A 16208-nucleotide genomic window follows, 5' to 3' on the forward strand; every position below is an offset into this window, starting at 1 on the left:
ATCACCTGAGGTTGGGAGTTCAAGACCAGCCTGACCAACATAGAGAAATGCCATCTCTACTAAAAATACAAAATTAGCTGGGCATGGTGGCACATGCCTGTAATCCCAGCTACTCAGGAGGCTGAGGCAGGAGAATCACTTGAACCCAGGAGGCAGATGCTGCGGAGAGTCAAAATCACACCATTGAACTCCAGGCGGGGTGAGAGTGAGACTCCATCTCAAAAAAAAAAAAAAAAAGTTCATAAGCTAATTAAGACTATTTCAACTGGCTACATGTACCTGTGCTCAGAAGAGTCTGCAATCCTGGTCAGTGTCTGCCATTCAACCACTAACAAATATCTGAGGTCTTTCTGGGTGCAAACACTTAGCCAGCAGTTTACAGACGTGAGTGGGCAGCAGAGTTACCCAGAGAGCTCATGAAAACCCAGATTGCTGGGCTGTACCCCCAGAGTTTCTCATTCAGTCGGTCTGACACGGAACATGAGAATGTGTTTCTAACAGGTTCTCAGGTGAAGCTGATATGCTGGTCTGGAACCACACTGAAGAACCGTTGTACAAGTGCAAAAACCTTGGAGGGCCTGGTGACCAGTGAAGAGGCTGAAGAAAACCCCAAGGTCCTCCACTGGCTGCTGGTAAATGTTTTATATCAGCAACAGAAATAAGCCACTTAAGTTTGTTTTGAAACTCCTTGAGCTATTAAGACACCTCTTAAGCCGGGCGTGGTGGCTCACGCCTGTAATCCCAGCACTTTGGGAGGCTGAGGCAGGTGGATTGCCTGAGGTCAGGAGTTCAAGACCAGTCTGGCCAACATGGTGAAACCCCGTCTCTACTAAAAATACAAAATAGGCCGGGCGCGGTGGCTCAAGCCTGTAATCCCAGCACTTTGGGAGGCCGAGACAGGCGGATCACGAGGTCAGGAGATCAAGACCATCCTGGCTAACATGGTGAAACCCCGTCTCTACTAAAAAAAAAAATACAAAAAATTAGCCGGGCGAGATGGCGGGCGCCTGTAGTCCCAGCTACTCGGGAGGCTGAGGCGAGAGAATGGCGTAAACCCGGGAGGCGGAGCTTGCAGTGAGCTGAGATCCGGCCACTGCACTCCAGCCTGGGCGACAGAGCGAGACTCCGTCTCAAAAAAAAAAAAAAAAAAAAAAAACAAAATAATTAGCTGGGCGTGGTGGCGGGCGCCTGTAATCCCAGCTACTGGGGAGGCTGAGGTGGGGGAATTGCTTGAACCAGGGAGGTGGAGGTTGCAGTGAGCTGAGAATGATGCCACTGCACTCCAGCCTGGGCAACAGAGCGAGACTCTATCTCAAAAAAAAAAAAAAAAAAAAAGACACCTCTTAATATTCCTGTCCAGAAAAAGTCATTGTCTACTGGGAAGAAGTCTATCTTCTTAGGCATGACCAGTTTTTCCAGGGGACATTTTTCTCAGAGAGAAACAAGAAGTAGTTTACGTCCAAAAAATCTGGTCCTCAGAATAAATGAATTGAGCAGTAACTCTGTAACTATAGAGAAAGTTATCAAATACATTACGGGGACTATAATGGCTGCCATTAGAACTGCCCGGTCAGTGGAACTTGAATATAATGAGAAATGTCTAATATGATTATTACTAACTCCATGAGATGGCTTCTAATTTATTCTCATTTTGCCAATGAAGAAATGAAGGCTCAAAAAGACATAAGTAATTTTGACCAAGGTCACAGAACCAGCAAGCGACAAAGGTATGCAAAGCTGAAGCAGTGGTCTAGGGGAATAGCAGTGGGTAAGACCTCCCTAGAGGGCTGAAGTGAGGATTCCACAAGAGGAGGTATTTGCTTTTCCTCAAAACCACCTCCCTGTACTTCCTGGAGATGAAGTAGGGAAAGTTTCCTGGGGTGAAGGAGCCCAGGGACCCTTCCTCTCCCGAGCAGATCAGTGCAGGGGAGTCCTGGCTCAGTTCCACTGAGAAACAGGGAGGGCAATTTCCTCTGATCCTGCCGTGGCCATGAAAATTCAAATTCCATACATTCTAATGAAAGAGAAGTCCCTTCGGTCTTCTGGAATCCGCTTAGACTGGCTGCTTCCCCATGTTTGCCTGCTTTCTTCTTGAGACAGGGTCTCACTCTGTCACCCAGGCTGGAGTGCAATGATGTAAACATGGCTCACTGCAGCCTTGACCTCCTGGGATCAAGCGACTCCCACTTTAGCCTCTGGTGTAGCTGGGACTACAGGTGTGGACCACCATGCCCAGCTCATTTTTTGAATGTTTGTAGAGATGGGCAAGAAAGTGAGATCCCATCTTACTTTCAAAGTGGGATCTCACTTTCTTGCCCAGGCTGGTCTCAAACTCCTGGGCTCAAACCATCCTCCTGTATCAGACTCCCAAAGTGCTGGGATTACAGGTGTGAGCTGCCATACCTGGCCTCCTGTGCCTTATCTTTTAATGAACAGGAAAAACCCACAGGATTTTGCTACTGGTCAGGCTTTGGTCAGCAAAAGAAAAGAACATGATATATGGTCCTCATAAACACAGGTAGACAGTGTTGGCTCATGAGACCATTTCCTTTAGCTCTCTTAGCATAGGGAGGACGAAGTTACTTCATTTGTCTTCAGTTTCCTCATCTGCAAAACAGGGATAATTGAGTACCCTCTCCTAGATTATTATAAGGAGTCAATGAATCAGTATATTAGTTGGTCGGTATGAGTGGGGTCAAGCCAGTATCATCATCTGGGGACCTGCAGGAAATGCACATTCTTGGGCCCCACCCAGATCCACTGACTCAAACTATTTAACAAGCCCTCCAGGTAGTTCTGATGTTTCCTCAAGTTTGACAACCACTGCACTTGAAAGTAAGCTCCATGAGGACAAGGAGTTTTGTTGGTTTATTCCCTGCTGAACCCCCAGTGCCCAAACAATGCCTGACGTATTACAGGTACACTATCCAATAAGTATTTGTTAAATGACTGAATGTGTCCAGATGAGACAGGAGAGGAAGAAAACAGACTCAGAGAACCTGGTATTTCTACTATATTTGCACAGCTCCATGACTAGCTGTGCCTCTCACTAATTTGTAGTAAATTCTGTGAGTTGGAGACTCTATTGTGTATCACCCTTGCATTCCCAGCAATTAGCCTACCTCACCACAATAGGCTCTTGATAACATCCTACTAAAGGCCCCAAGGTCTCCCGGCTTCAAATCTAGGTTCGCACCACCACTGTCAACAGATGTCACCAGGTCTGTCCCTCCACCTTCCTAAAAGAGCTCTAGAAGAACACCAAATCCCCAGTCATAATGCGATTTATCTATTTAATTATTTCCCAGTCTCATCACCCGTGTGCACACCCCACTGCAGCAGGGACTTTGCTCTGATCCTCCGCTCTGGCAACAGAGTCTGAGCACAGTAGGCACTCCATAAATACCTGCTGAGTGAATGTCCAACCCCCTGCTGGGTGGGACGTGATAAATGCCAATGCCCTTCCTGCAACACTACCATGCTCAAATCAGCAGGTCCTCAAACAGCTCTCAAACAGCGCAAAAGGGAAGACTGAGTGAGGGGACAAGATATCAAAGCAGTTACAAATGAGTTCCAGAGACCTCCAGTTCCTGCATCAGCCTTTTTAGCTCTGCCATGACAACTGCAATTCATTACCCTGATTCACACACAACCCTGGTGCCAGCTCACTGGCAAGAGTCGCTTCAGTCCAGAAATTCCAAAGAAGGGCTTGCCTCCGATAAGACGGTGGGAGGAGGGGAGTTTATTGATTCACACAATGAGTGCTGCCAAGGTGGTTTGCGAGCTCTAATGTCAACGTGGCTCAGGTGAGCCATGGCCCACCAGGAAGAGACTAGAGTTGGCAAGGAAGAAACAAGGGTTTTAGTTCCTCTACCATTACCAATGCATAGGAGGGTAGGTTGACCTAACTGGAAAGAGCTCCCATTTGAAGGCATGATGTGCACTAAGCATTGTGCTAAGACTTTCTGTGTTGGATGTCATATCCTCACCATGACTCTCAGCAGTAGGTAGGTTCTACTTTTTTTTTTTGAGACGGAGTCTCGCTCTGTCGCCCAGGTTGGAGTGCAGCGGTGCGATCTCGGCTCACTGCAAGCTCCGCCTCCCGAGTTCAAGCCATTCTCCTGCCTCAGCCTCCTGAGTAGCTGGGACACAGGTGCCCACCACCACACCCGGCTAATTTTTTTTTTTTTTTGTATTTTTAGTAGAGATGGGTTTCACTGCGTTAGCCAGGATGGTCTCGATCTCCTGACCTTGTGATCCGCCCGTCTCGGCCTCCCAAAGTGTTGGGATTACAGGCGTGAGCCACCGCGCCTGGCCAGGTTCTACCCTTATCCTTGTTTTACAGCTGAGAAGGAACTGGTTCAAGGTCACTTACTTTTTTTTTTTTTGAGACGAAGTTTCGCTCTTGTTGCCCAGGCTGGAGCGTAATGGCACAATCTCGACTCACTGCAATTTCTGCCTCCCGGGTTCAAGTGACTCTCCTGCCTCAGCCTCCTGAGCAGCTGGGATTACAGGTGCCTGCTACCATGCCCGGCTAATTTTTTTGTGTATTTAGTAGAGATGGTGTTTCACCACGTTGACCAGGGTGGTCTTGAACTTCTGACCTCAGGCAATCCACCTGCCTTGGCCTCCCAAAGTGCTGGGATTACAGGCATCAGCCACCGTGCCCGGCCCCACTTACTATTTTAAAGTGACTAAGCCAGACTTGACTCAGTGTCCTCTAATGATCTTTGTGGAGAGCTTATCTACTACGGGGAATCGTGAATCGTGTGGTGTGCAATCCCGTGTTTGGGTGGAACCACTCACACACATACATTTTTTTTTCCATGGTGAAAAAATGAGCTTGTCACTTGAGTTGTCTCTCGGCCGCAGTTTCCCCATTTGCAAAATGCCAGAAAAACATGATGAGCAATAGTGTTTGGCATGTGACAGACACCGGATAAGGATCTTTAAAGACAACCATGATTATTAACCACCATTATCACCAGGTGCCAGTTATTGTTCTCACTGTTAGTGATACAAAGTCAAAGAATGCACTTGTAAGAAATTCCTGGAATACACAGCGAAATGCTCACGGCGCGACTCTCCAAGAAAAGCCACGACAGATGTAGGACTGGAAGGCTGTCCCAGGGTCATCTCATCCTAGCAGCCACCTGATGCCTGCATCTTGACATTTCATCCTTCCAAGTCTGTTACCCGTCAGTGGATCCCAGGGGCTGCCCCAGGGACGAATCCAACAAGTAACCGCCTCTGGGCGGGGAGGAAGCCATTGTTGGGGCTGCTACCAAAACAGGCCCGGGCAACAGCAGGCAGCCGACTGGGGAAAGTCAGCAGCTGCAGTTGGCCTGGTGTCCTCGCTGCCAGAGAGTGATGAATGGAGCAAGAGAAGAAAAAAAAGCCAACAAAGGTGTCCCTAATCTTGATGCAGCTTCATTTTTTTTTTTTTTCTGGCTGACCATTGAGTGAGAACTTAAGCCTCCATCCCTTTTCTTTGGCAGACATTTGAAACTGAAAGATCCCATTTCTTCCCAACAGAGAGATGTCATGGGTAGAAGCATTGAGCAGGCAATTGGCAAGGGGTGGGGGGTGGGGAGAATGGACATGTGACCCACCACACTTGTCCTTTTTCTTCCCCTCCTCCTCCACTCTCTGCTCCATCCCCTTCCCCATGCTGCATCTTTAGAGAATATTCTCCCCCACACAACAGTGAACGCCTGCCCCCTCCTCCCGCCACCCCATTATTTATTTATTTTTTTGCTGCTCAGGAACTAAAGGCTAAATGGCCTGCTGGGGAAGGTTTAATAACAAAATGTCACTGTATCCAGTTTCTTAGTTTTCTCTTTCTTTATCTCTCTCTGAAACCGATTCGAGGCAGCAGCAACGGAGCCTTTCGCTGTTCTACCTAAAGGTGTGCAGCTGGCTGGCCATCTCCATGCTGGGAGAGGCAAGACGGGAGTTTTTTTGCCCAGATCCAGCCCTCAGCTCTGTCCAAGTAGAAGTGCTTCCCGTAGCAAATAGCCAGGAGCTGGTGATAGGGATGTCACCAGGCCACTTCTCCAAGTGAAGTGGATTCCTCTTATCCAGGGCCCCTTGCTGAACTGGAGGCTGCAGAGCCTCATCACCTAGCACTACATGTTACTGGAGAGAGCTCCTGATACATGTCATGGAAGCCGCCTGACATTAGGTCGGCATTCCCTGCAAATGCCACTGAAGCCTGATCAAGCCTTCTGTCACTGAGGGAACCGTGCAGCAAGACAGTGGCCACCTTTGACTCTCCTATTCTAGCCTTGTTTCTCCTTATGTGCACCTGAACTTGGCATGCCAACCTTCCAGGTAACTAAGGCAACCTGATTCTCTTCCCTTCAAAAGGGCAGTGTTTTTCTCACAGCAATCTGGGACCCCAGGGAATTCGAAAATTGGGTCAGTTTGGCTAAGCCCTCTTCCCGGGAGGGGGAGGGATGGCAACAGAGAGGAACGGCCTTGGCTACTCATTCCCTGGCTGTTGGGAGCATTTACCCAAGCGACTTGGAAAGGACTGTGAACTCCCTATACACACTGCATCCTTCAGAGTCCCTCTGCCTCCATCTCTCTTCTCCCATCCCCAAAGCTCTGGTTAGCCAGCTGCTCCCAGAAGGTGGAGTTTATGCCAAACTCCTAAGCTCCTAAGCTGCCATGATCTCCTAAGATGCCATGAGGATCTCACTGGCTTCTCTGGTTAAGGCTCCCTAGCAAAGTCTCTCCCTGAGATCCACTTCAGGTTCACCCGTTTTAAGAACAAATGGTAACTCTCAAGCCCAGCTGTCAACAGGGCACTTCTGGGGCCCTGAGATGGATTAATAAGCCAGGACAGAGCCAGACCAGGATACAGCTAGTATGAGTGTAGATGCCAGTATCCAGCTAGGTGGGCTCCAGTCCTGGATGCAACACCTGTTGGTGATCTTGAGCAAATTACTTAACTTTTTTTTTTTTTTGAGACAGCGTTTCATCCTTGTTGCCCAGGGTAGAGTGCAGTGGTTCGATCTCAGCTCACTGCAACCTCCGCCTCCCGGGTTCAAGGGATTCTCCTGTCTCAGCCTCCTGAGTAGCTGGATTACAGGCATGTGCCACCACGCCCAGCTAATATTTTGTATTTTTAGTAGAGACGGGGTTTCACCATGTTGGCCAGGCTGGTCTTGAACTCCTGACCTCAGGTGATCCATGCACCTCGGCCTCCCAAAGTGCTGGAATTACAAGAGTAAGCCACCGCGCCCGGCTGGTTACTTAACCTTTCTAAATTTCAGCTCCCTCATCTGACATACTTACCCCATATGGCTGTTGAAAAGATAAAATGAAGTCACAATACAGAATGCTTAGCTCAGTGGACAGCAGAGAGTAAACACTCAATAGATGTTGGTATTGACTATTATTTTATTCCTCTCTGGGTTAGCAAATCTCTTACTTCTCCCTATTATCAATCCTAGTGTTTTTAAACCTCATTTCTTTCTTAATAATTGACATAGGATGTTCCAAGGCAGGGGAGACTCCCATGGAATACGTAGATCTTAAACTCAAGCCTTGGAAAGAGATAAAAAGCCCTCTAATAACTTGTATATAAGTATTAGTATTATATGTCTACAAGTATTAGTGGATCATTAAGAGCAGAAGCATGGAGAATAGAGAGGTTCTGGGTAATTTCCCTGGCAGACTGGTTTTAACTCTCATTTAAGAAACCTTGTTGGGTGGGGCACAGTGGCTCATGCCTGTAATCCTAGCACTTTGGGAGGCTGAGGCGGGCGGATAATTTGAGGTCAGGAGTTTGAGACGAGCCTGGCCAACATGGTGAAACCCTATCTCTACTAAAAATACAAAAATTAGCTGGGCGAGGTGGCATGCACCTGTAATCCCAGCTACTTGGGAGGCTGAGGCACGAGAATTGCTTGAACCCGGGAAGTAGAGGTTGCAAAGAGCTGAGATTGCACCACTGCACTCCAACCTGAGTGACTGAGCAAGACTCAGTCTAAAAAAAAAAAAAAAAAAAACTTGTTGGAATATGACATTAGACTGACAATAACTCTAAATCCATTTTAATTGACTATAAAAATAGGAATTCACTTGCAATCACTGGAACTGTAATCATTTGACATATAGCAAATTCCTATGACACAACTCACAAATGATTGTGACACACCATGAATGCAACTTCCTGGTCTATACAATCAAAACGGATTATGGAGAATAAGGCAGCCATACACATAAAATATGTGTGATTATCATTGATGAGAAGGACATAGATCTAATTTTTAGTAAAAAATGTGTGTAAGAGAAAGAGAAAAAGAAACTTTTACTAGACTCAAGGTTGGCATTTATTTTCTGTGTGACCTTGGGCAAGTCACTTGTCTCTGGTTCTCAATTTCTTTTTTTTTTTTTTTTGAGATGGAGTTTTGCCCTTGTTGCCCAGGCTAGAGTGCAATGGCACGATCTCAGCTCACTGCAACCTCCGCCTCCCAGGTTCAAGTCATTCTCCTGCCTCAGCCTCCCAAGTAGCTGGGATTATACGCATGCACCACCACGCCCGGCTAATTTTGTACTTTTAGTAGAGACCGGGTTTCTCCATATTGGTCAGGCTGGTCTCAAAACTCCCTACCTCAGGTGATCTGCCCGCCTCAGCCTCCCAAAGTGCTGGGATTACAGTCGTGAGTCACCGCACCTGGCTGATTCTCAATTTCATCAGTGAAATGAGAGGCCTGGATTTCACAAACAGAGAGGTCCACTCCAGCTGCAAAACTGGGTAGATATGCAGCCTCCATTTGATGCTGGTGTTTCACAGGTACTTTCTAGTAAAAGTTAAAGGAACTGGCATTCCTGAATGTCCCCTGCACGTCAGACTTAATGCTTGCTGCCCTACCTACCTTCACTTACTTATCACCCATAACTACCCTTGATGGTTAATGGACATCTCCCCATTCATTAGAAGATAAACCCAAGGGTCAGGGAGATTATGTCAATTGCCAAGGTAACTCAGGTAGCAAGTGGCAGATCCAAGATTCCAGGAGCCAAAGACTCACTTACTCATATTTGCCCTCTAGGTGCCCATGACCTGGCCACACCCGAATGGTCACAAGTAAGTGAAATCATGCCTGTCTTAGCTCCATTTCCCAAGGCCAAATTCCTTAGGCACTGGAGCAGTGGTCTTGATTCTGCAGGTAACTCAGCAGGAAGTAAAATGAGACAGTGGTTAGAAATGTGTGTTCTGGTATGAGCCTGCCTAGTATTCACATCTCAGCTCCACAAAGGTCGAGGGGCTTTACCAAGCCTCCCTGAGCATTGGGTAATTCAGGTAGGTAATAGTTGTACCTAGTCCCAGGGTTGTTAGGAGGATTTAAAGAGATAGCCCATATAAAGCTATCAGCAGACTGCCTGAATATAGTAAATACCCAATCATTATTTGCTACCTAGCTAAACAGGAGGGCTTTTGATGGTGGCAAGCAATTTCCAAGCTTATCTATGGCAGGAGTTATGAACCTGCGGTGCAGGAGGTCCCTGAAATTATTTAAAAACCTTTTCTCTAGGAAGAGTTCTGAACCTTTATCAGTCTCATAAGGGTCTGTGACCTGACAGAGGTTAAGACTTTTTGACTGTTGTAGACCTGACTTCCTACCATATATATTATTTCTCAAATAACAGGGTTAGCAAAAGATCCTCAAGTCGTGGGAGAAATTGCTGGATCCTCTCAGCATGGCCTCTCCAGCCATGTGTGCCTCTAGTATTTATCACACAGTCCCAGAAACTGCCCAGAATTCCCAGGTGGTTCCTATGAGAAGGTCTGAATACAGATCGCACAACAAGAAGGAATCAGGCTGCAGGAACCTTCTCTGGGAGGGCCAGCCCCAAAGATCTATTCTTCCTCCGAGAACAATCGGTGCATTTGTTTTGCATACCATGAAGTGAAATACACAGGACACTGGCCCCTTTTCTGGGAGCTCACAAAAGCACCCGGAGTTACTCCGCAAAAGGAGCATGGCTCCAAGGTGCTGTTCAGACGTGATCCACAGCACCTGATTCCCGAAGGGCCTGTCACCTTCCCAGTCTGGCCTTGACTCAGGAAAAGCCTGTGGTGCTGCTAGAGCCTTTGGCCCAGTGGGCAGGACCCAAGCTGTCCACTGGACCCTCTCCGGTTGTTGGGACAACCATCCTCAGGAATTTCGGCCTCCCAGTCTTCCCCTGGGTGAGAAGGGGAGAGAGTTGGCAAGGCTGGCTGCTTGGCTGCTCTTCCAACCCCCTGGTGAAAGGGGAAGCTGAAAACTGGATTCCCTACCCCCAGCAGCTCCTGGCCGGCCAGCACACAAAACAGCTCAGCCCCAGAGGGAGGAATGTGCCAAGACATTCTTTAGGGTTGGTAACCAGAGACGCTATTTTGTCCTTGGTGGCTAAGAAATCAATTTTCTGACTGCAGGACCATTTGACTTACTTCTTTTAAATTCAGGGGAATGGGTGGGCATCTCCATGATTCAGGTAAGGAAAAATCCAAGGCAAATACACACGCACGCACACACACACACGGAGTGCAATTTTTAGTTCAATTTTTTGTCTCACAGCATTAATTAATTGCAGGGATATAACTACCTTGGCAGAACTTTTTCTCCCCAACCCACCACCCCCAAAATAAGTTTGGTTCTTTTCAGCTTTGTTAAATTTCTTCTTCCTTTTTCTCATAGCCAATCCCTGTTCCCCCTTCTCCTCTCATGGAGTCTGGAGAGGTAAGAGAGGCAGAAGGGTTTGAAATAATATCTAAGCGCTGGCAGGCCCGTGAAGACCATCTAACCAACCCACTTCTCAAGCACTCAAACCTCAGAGAGGTCAAGTGATTTGCCCAAGGCCATACAGACAGGACTAAAAGGCAAAAATGAGGTATGCCAGAGGGAAATTCCAGAAAACCACAAGTGGATATCCTCCAATTAGCTCTTTTCCAAAACGTACAAAGCTGTAGTTGTTTTTCCAAAACAAGCACAATAGTGACCCCCAGAGTTGACCTGAGACCCCCCCCAGGATCCCAAGTTCAGGGGCCCAACACCAGCCCAGTGCAGGTGGGATGACAAGGAGGTACAGAGATGAAGCTTATAACAGTGACACAAGGCCAAGCGTGGTGGCTCACACCTGTAATCCTAGCACTTTGGGAGGCTGAGGTGGGCGGATTGCCTGAGCTCAGGTGTTGGAGACCAGCCTGGGCAACACGGGGAAACCCTGTCTCTACTAAAATACAAAAAATTGGCTGAACGTGGTGGCGTGCACCTGTAGTCCCAGCTACTGGGGAGGCTGAGGCAGGAGAATTGCTTGAACCCAGGAGGCGGAGGTTGCAGTGAGCCAAGATCTTGCCACTGCACTCCAGCCTGGGCGACAAGAGAGAGACTCTGTCTCCAAAAAACAAACTAAAAAACAAAAGCAAACAAACAAAAAAACCAATGACACAAGATGAAGAAGGTGAGCTGCTCACCTAAGTGCCGCTATGTTTCTGCCTCCTCTCCATGGCTTGCCAATCTGCCTAAAAACAAAGGCTGGGCAAGCAAGGCATTGGGGCCTTAGGCTGGCCACAGTACCTAGCTAAAATATACTAACACTATTTGTTTTTTTGTTTTTGTTTTTGCCTATCTTTTTTGTTTCCCCTTTATGACAACAGATATAACTAGTTTCCCATTTGTGAAAATGGTACACAAATTTTTTAAGTGAGTTGATCTAAAGTCAAGGAGTAAGTAAGCAAGAGCACAGGTGGATATAGCAAAAAAAAATCATGGAGGTGGTCCATGTAACACTAAAATTTGGGAGATTGTGCTCTAGCCAATCAGTTCTTGATAGAAGCTACTTGCTTGCCCTTTTCCAAGGGTAAAGAATTACTGTTGAGAGGAGTCTCCTATTGCTGTATTAGAAGTTCCCAGATGCATGATTATCAGTGTTGGCAGGGGCGGTCCTTTCCCTCCAACAGGACGTCCAATTGCTAACAGCACACAGGTCTCAGTAAACTACAGGGACCTAAAGTGGGGCAGGTCACATACGCTTGAACTTGTGTCTGCTCTGAGAAAAGGACAAGAGAAAAGATGCTGCCAAGTTCACCAACACAGTAACAGAGCCGGCAACTGACCTGAGTAGGGGTAGGGAAGCAGCGTGTCAGGGTGACAAGTTTGAAGGTTAGAACTTCAGAGCTGGTGAAGAACTGGTATGCAGAATGGCAGAAAAATAAAAATATTTGAGCAAATCACACCTCCAGGCTTCAAATTTTCTCTTATGTTTCAAATGGGAGTTGGGCTCTGATCTACATCCCTTCCAACTTTTAAGCATCCCAATATTCCCTTCCAAGCAAACCTTTTAAATTCAGGGAAATGGTGGGGCCCCCACATCTGACAAACAGGGAAACTGAGGCTCAGAGGTTGAAGTAGCTTGCCTAAGAGATGCTCTCTAGCACTAAATATTTACCTTCCAGATTACATTCATGAGACATTCAGCATGGTGCTGAGTGTAGAGGAGACATCCAGGAAGTGCTGAATGAATGAATGAATGAACGAATGTAAGTGCTCCCAGAAGCTACCGAGAATCTCAACTCTCATTTTCTTTCTGCTTATTTTCTTTTTTTAACTCACATCTTGCTACATACACTTCTGGGACACCTCCACCCCAACCACACAAGATGAAGAGTCCAAGAAATTCACCTTGGTTGCTTTACAGGGACCTGACCCCCAAGGTCACAGACAAGGTTTAAAGTCCACATTCCCCAAGACACTCTGCCCACAGACCGTGTCAACAACACCGTGGTCCGGGAACTTCAGGACACACGTGGAGAGGGTGTATGTATCTGTGTGTGTAGCATGTGAGCAAAGAAATGCCAAACAACCAGGAGAAAGTCTGGAGAGGTAAGAGCCACACCGAGCCATCTCAGGCTCCACCTGCCTCTGCACATCATCTCAACCTACAGCGGCCTGGTACCCACCAAGGTCAGGTCCCGCTGGTGCAGGGCTGAGGAGCCTCGCCGCCCCCTCCCCCGACCAGGAAAGAAAGAGGCGAGGGGCAGGGCTTTCCGGGAGGCCTCTCACCTCCATCTCCATCCTAACAGCTTCCAAGTTGCTGCCAGATTCCTGGATAACCAGTCTCCCTCATCTGCCCTCCCCCGCTTCTTCACTTCCTCCCCACCCTCGGGTTCCAGGGCCCCCTGGCTGCCCCAGTGCTGTTCTCAGCAGCTTCCAAGGCACCTGTCAAAAAGCACACCCCAGGATGCCTTCCCCTGAGCCGAGTGCCCTCTCTCCAGTGGTCTCCCACGGAATCCTGGGGTCCTCACCACCCCCTCCAAACTGGACACTTCCCCATCCCCATCCGCCCACCCCCACGCTGGGTGGAAGCGTCCCCGGGAAGACCCGGCTTCACCCGGTTAGGTCGCTCCCCCAACCCCCGTCCCCGCCCGACCTCTCTTCCCAAAGGGGGCGGGCGGGGCTAGAGCTTAAGGTCAAAACTCGCGGCAGGTGCCGGCTGGGGCCTAAGTCCTCCAGCTGGGGATGGCAGTGGGGCAGCCTGGGCCAGCTCCCCTGCAGGCGCCTCCTCTCAGTTGCCCACTGAGGCGGGAGCAGCGCTCCAGAAGGTTGCGGGGAGCAGGAGGTGGCGAACTGAAGAGAGCTCTGGAGGCACGCAGAGCTCCCCCGCCCCCGCCCAGTCCCAGCCGGCGGCTCCAGAGGCAGGTGGGGGCCCGGGGGAGGGGTGTGGGGGCACGGAGGAGGGTCCCGGGGTCCCACCTGTCCCGCGGGTCGATCCAGCTGGTGGTGCGGTTCGTGTGGTCTATGTAGTAGACCTTGCCGTCGAAGTCGCGCGCCTCCTCCCAGCCCTCCGGCAGGGGCAGCTCCGGCCGGGGCATCTTCCCGAGCGCTGCCGGCGCTCCCCCATGCAGCTCCCGACCGCAGCGGGGGCTCAGCGGCTCCAGCCGGCCGCTTTTAGCCCGGGCGGCCGCCGAGGCACCATGATCGGGGGGGTGGCGCCCGCGGATGGGGGGCCCTAGTGGGGGCCGGCCGGGGTGGCGCCGCTGTCCATGCGGCCCTGCGTCCCCGACCCGGCGCCGTCCGCTCCTCCCGCCGCCGGCCTCTCACGCTGCCATGTGCGTCCGCAGCGGCGCGGTGCGAGCCCGGGTGCGCGCCCAGCCGGCCGGGCAGAGCTAGCCGAGGGCCGCCGCCGCCGTCTGCCCTCCTCCGCCGCGCGGCGCGCTGCGCCCTCCACGCCGCAGCTGCCGCTGCCGCCTCCCTCTCCTCCCTGCAGCCGGGTGCCGTCCCTCCTCTCCGCTACGCCGCTCTGAGCTCGCTGGGTTTCTGACTTCTGCCTCCGCCAGGTGCGGCTCGGGCGGTGCAGGTAACCGCGCTGCCCCGGAAACGGGAGGTGGAGCGCCAGCCGCCTGGGTTCCCGGGTCCCCTCCCAGCGCGCAGCGCCACGAGGGCGGGTCTTAGGGCCCGAGACGCGCCCCCTCGTGGGACAGCCCCAGCCGCCGGCCACCCCTACGCTGCCCCTGCCAGGGGAAGGAGAGACCGCCCCTCACCTGCGTCCCAGACCTAGGGGGCTGGGCCAAAAACCGCTCTTCCTCTACTTAAAACGCTCCTGTCTCTCTCCACCCAGAGTAGCCAGGCTCTTGGCACAGGTGGCCCCAAATCTTAAAGCTCCCTGCTTTTCTGTGGTGTAGAATCAGGAGTCAGGCAAGAAGTGGTTAAATGGAAACATTCTTGCGAATTGGGAAACATAAGTTTTCCAGGATCTCTGGTCCCTTCCCCCAACACACGCACCATCTGTCTCCTTCTATTCAACTCTCCCTACGACGTTTCGCCCACCCTCCACCCCTCCCCACCATTTGGAAATGTAGCTGGCTCCCCTCAGGGCCCCTAAAATTAGGAGCGCTGTGGATCCGCTTTCCTGGGCGGACTTCCAGAGGGTGTCAGGGAAAACACTTCGTAAAAGTAATAGTAATGCCATTGTTATTGTTAGCTAAATTGAGGACTTACTTGTGACAAGCTGTGGCTAGCAGCTTCAGAACAGGTGTTCTTTCTTGTGATACCTTGAGGTAGGTGTGTTATGGATTTGGGAGAAGTAGGGTTATGAAAACGAAAAAAGTAAGCAAAGCAAAATTCCATCTTGAAAAATGTTCAAGAGAATAAAATAATCAGAGTTTCTTGAGAAATTAAAAATGTAGAATTAGCTGGGCGTGGTGGCTCACGCCTGTAATCCCAACACTTTGGGAGGGTGAGGCAGGCAGATTATCTGAGGTCAGGATTTGAGACCAGCCTGGCCAACATAGTGAGCCCTATCTCTACTAAAAAAAAAATAATAATAATAATAAAATTAGTTGGGCGTGGTGGCGGGCACCCGTAGTCCCAGCTACTCAGAGGCTGAGGCACGAAAAATACTTCAACCTGGGATGTTGAGGTTGCAGTGAGCCAAGATCTGCACTCCAGCCTGGGCAACAGAGCGAGACTCTGTCTCAAGTAAATTAATTAATTAATTAATTAATTAAAAATGTAGCATTAAATACAAAAAGCAAGCTTACATGATTGAGTGAATGATCAGTCCCCATCTCCTCTTACGTCTGTGTACTGAGTGGGAATTTAACCCTTTTTTGCACTAGGCATTTGGCAGGAAGCTGAACTGGTCGAAGGAAGCCCAGTTCCGTGTCTTCTCTTGCCTGAGGCCCACAGTCTTCCAGAAGAGCCAGCACCTTGTGCTGTATGGGCCAGGGTGTTGCCGAGCAAGAGAGGGAATCATATTTGTGGTCTCATCTCCTCTTGACAGAAAAGACCCACCAGAGTGAGCCTCGCCTGCAAATGCCTTCTGCATAGTTAATTCCTTCCCTGAGGCCAGGCCCAGGGGCTCAGTGCTTGGCCCTCCTTCATTCCATAAATACCAGGCACCAGAGTCCAGGGACACCAGCCTCAGACTGGCCCTCAACACCCAAAAGATGGAATTTCCCATTCCTTTATGGGGGAATTCCCACAGCCCTCTACACTTCCTCTGTGTGGGTCAAGCCTTCGCTACATAAAAACCCACTATGAATTAGAGCAATAGCCCCAAAGCAAAGCCAATCTGGTGCTAGGTTCTTTGAATACATGATCTCAATTTTCATAACAACCCTCTGGTGTAGGGAAGGCAATTTATTATACCCATTTTACAGATGAGGCTCCAAGATGCTTTGTTGTTAGCCCGGGATACAGAGCTCATAAAAC

General features: G+C 49.7%; 1 protein-coding gene across 11 annotated transcripts in view; it reads right to left on the bottom strand.

The window, feature by feature from the left end:
• Window positions 1–13954, bottom strand: part of WWC1 (WW and C2 domain containing 1) — a 179915-nt gene extending 165961 nt beyond the window's left edge. For 10 of the 11 annotated variants that reach the window (XM_033180352.1, XM_033180351.1, XM_033180348.1 and 7 more), the window contains exon 1: window positions 13749–13954. In XM_033180352.1, the coding sequence (XP_033036243.1) occupies window positions 13749–13867 (119 nt within the window). In that variant the 5' untranslated portion in view covers window positions 13868–13954. The remainder of the gene's footprint in view (window positions 1–13748) is intronic. The other variant, XM_033180355.1, reaches the window with a different exon arrangement.
• Between the last annotated feature and the right edge of the window lie 2254 nt (window positions 13955–16208).

This window comes from Trachypithecus francoisi, unplaced genomic scaffold (assembly GCF_009764315.1).
Source record: "Trachypithecus francoisi isolate TF-2019V2 unplaced genomic scaffold, Tfra_2.0 Lachesis_group2, whole genome shotgun sequence".
Lineage (NCBI taxonomy): Eukaryota > Metazoa > Chordata > Mammalia > Primates > Cercopithecidae > Trachypithecus > Trachypithecus francoisi.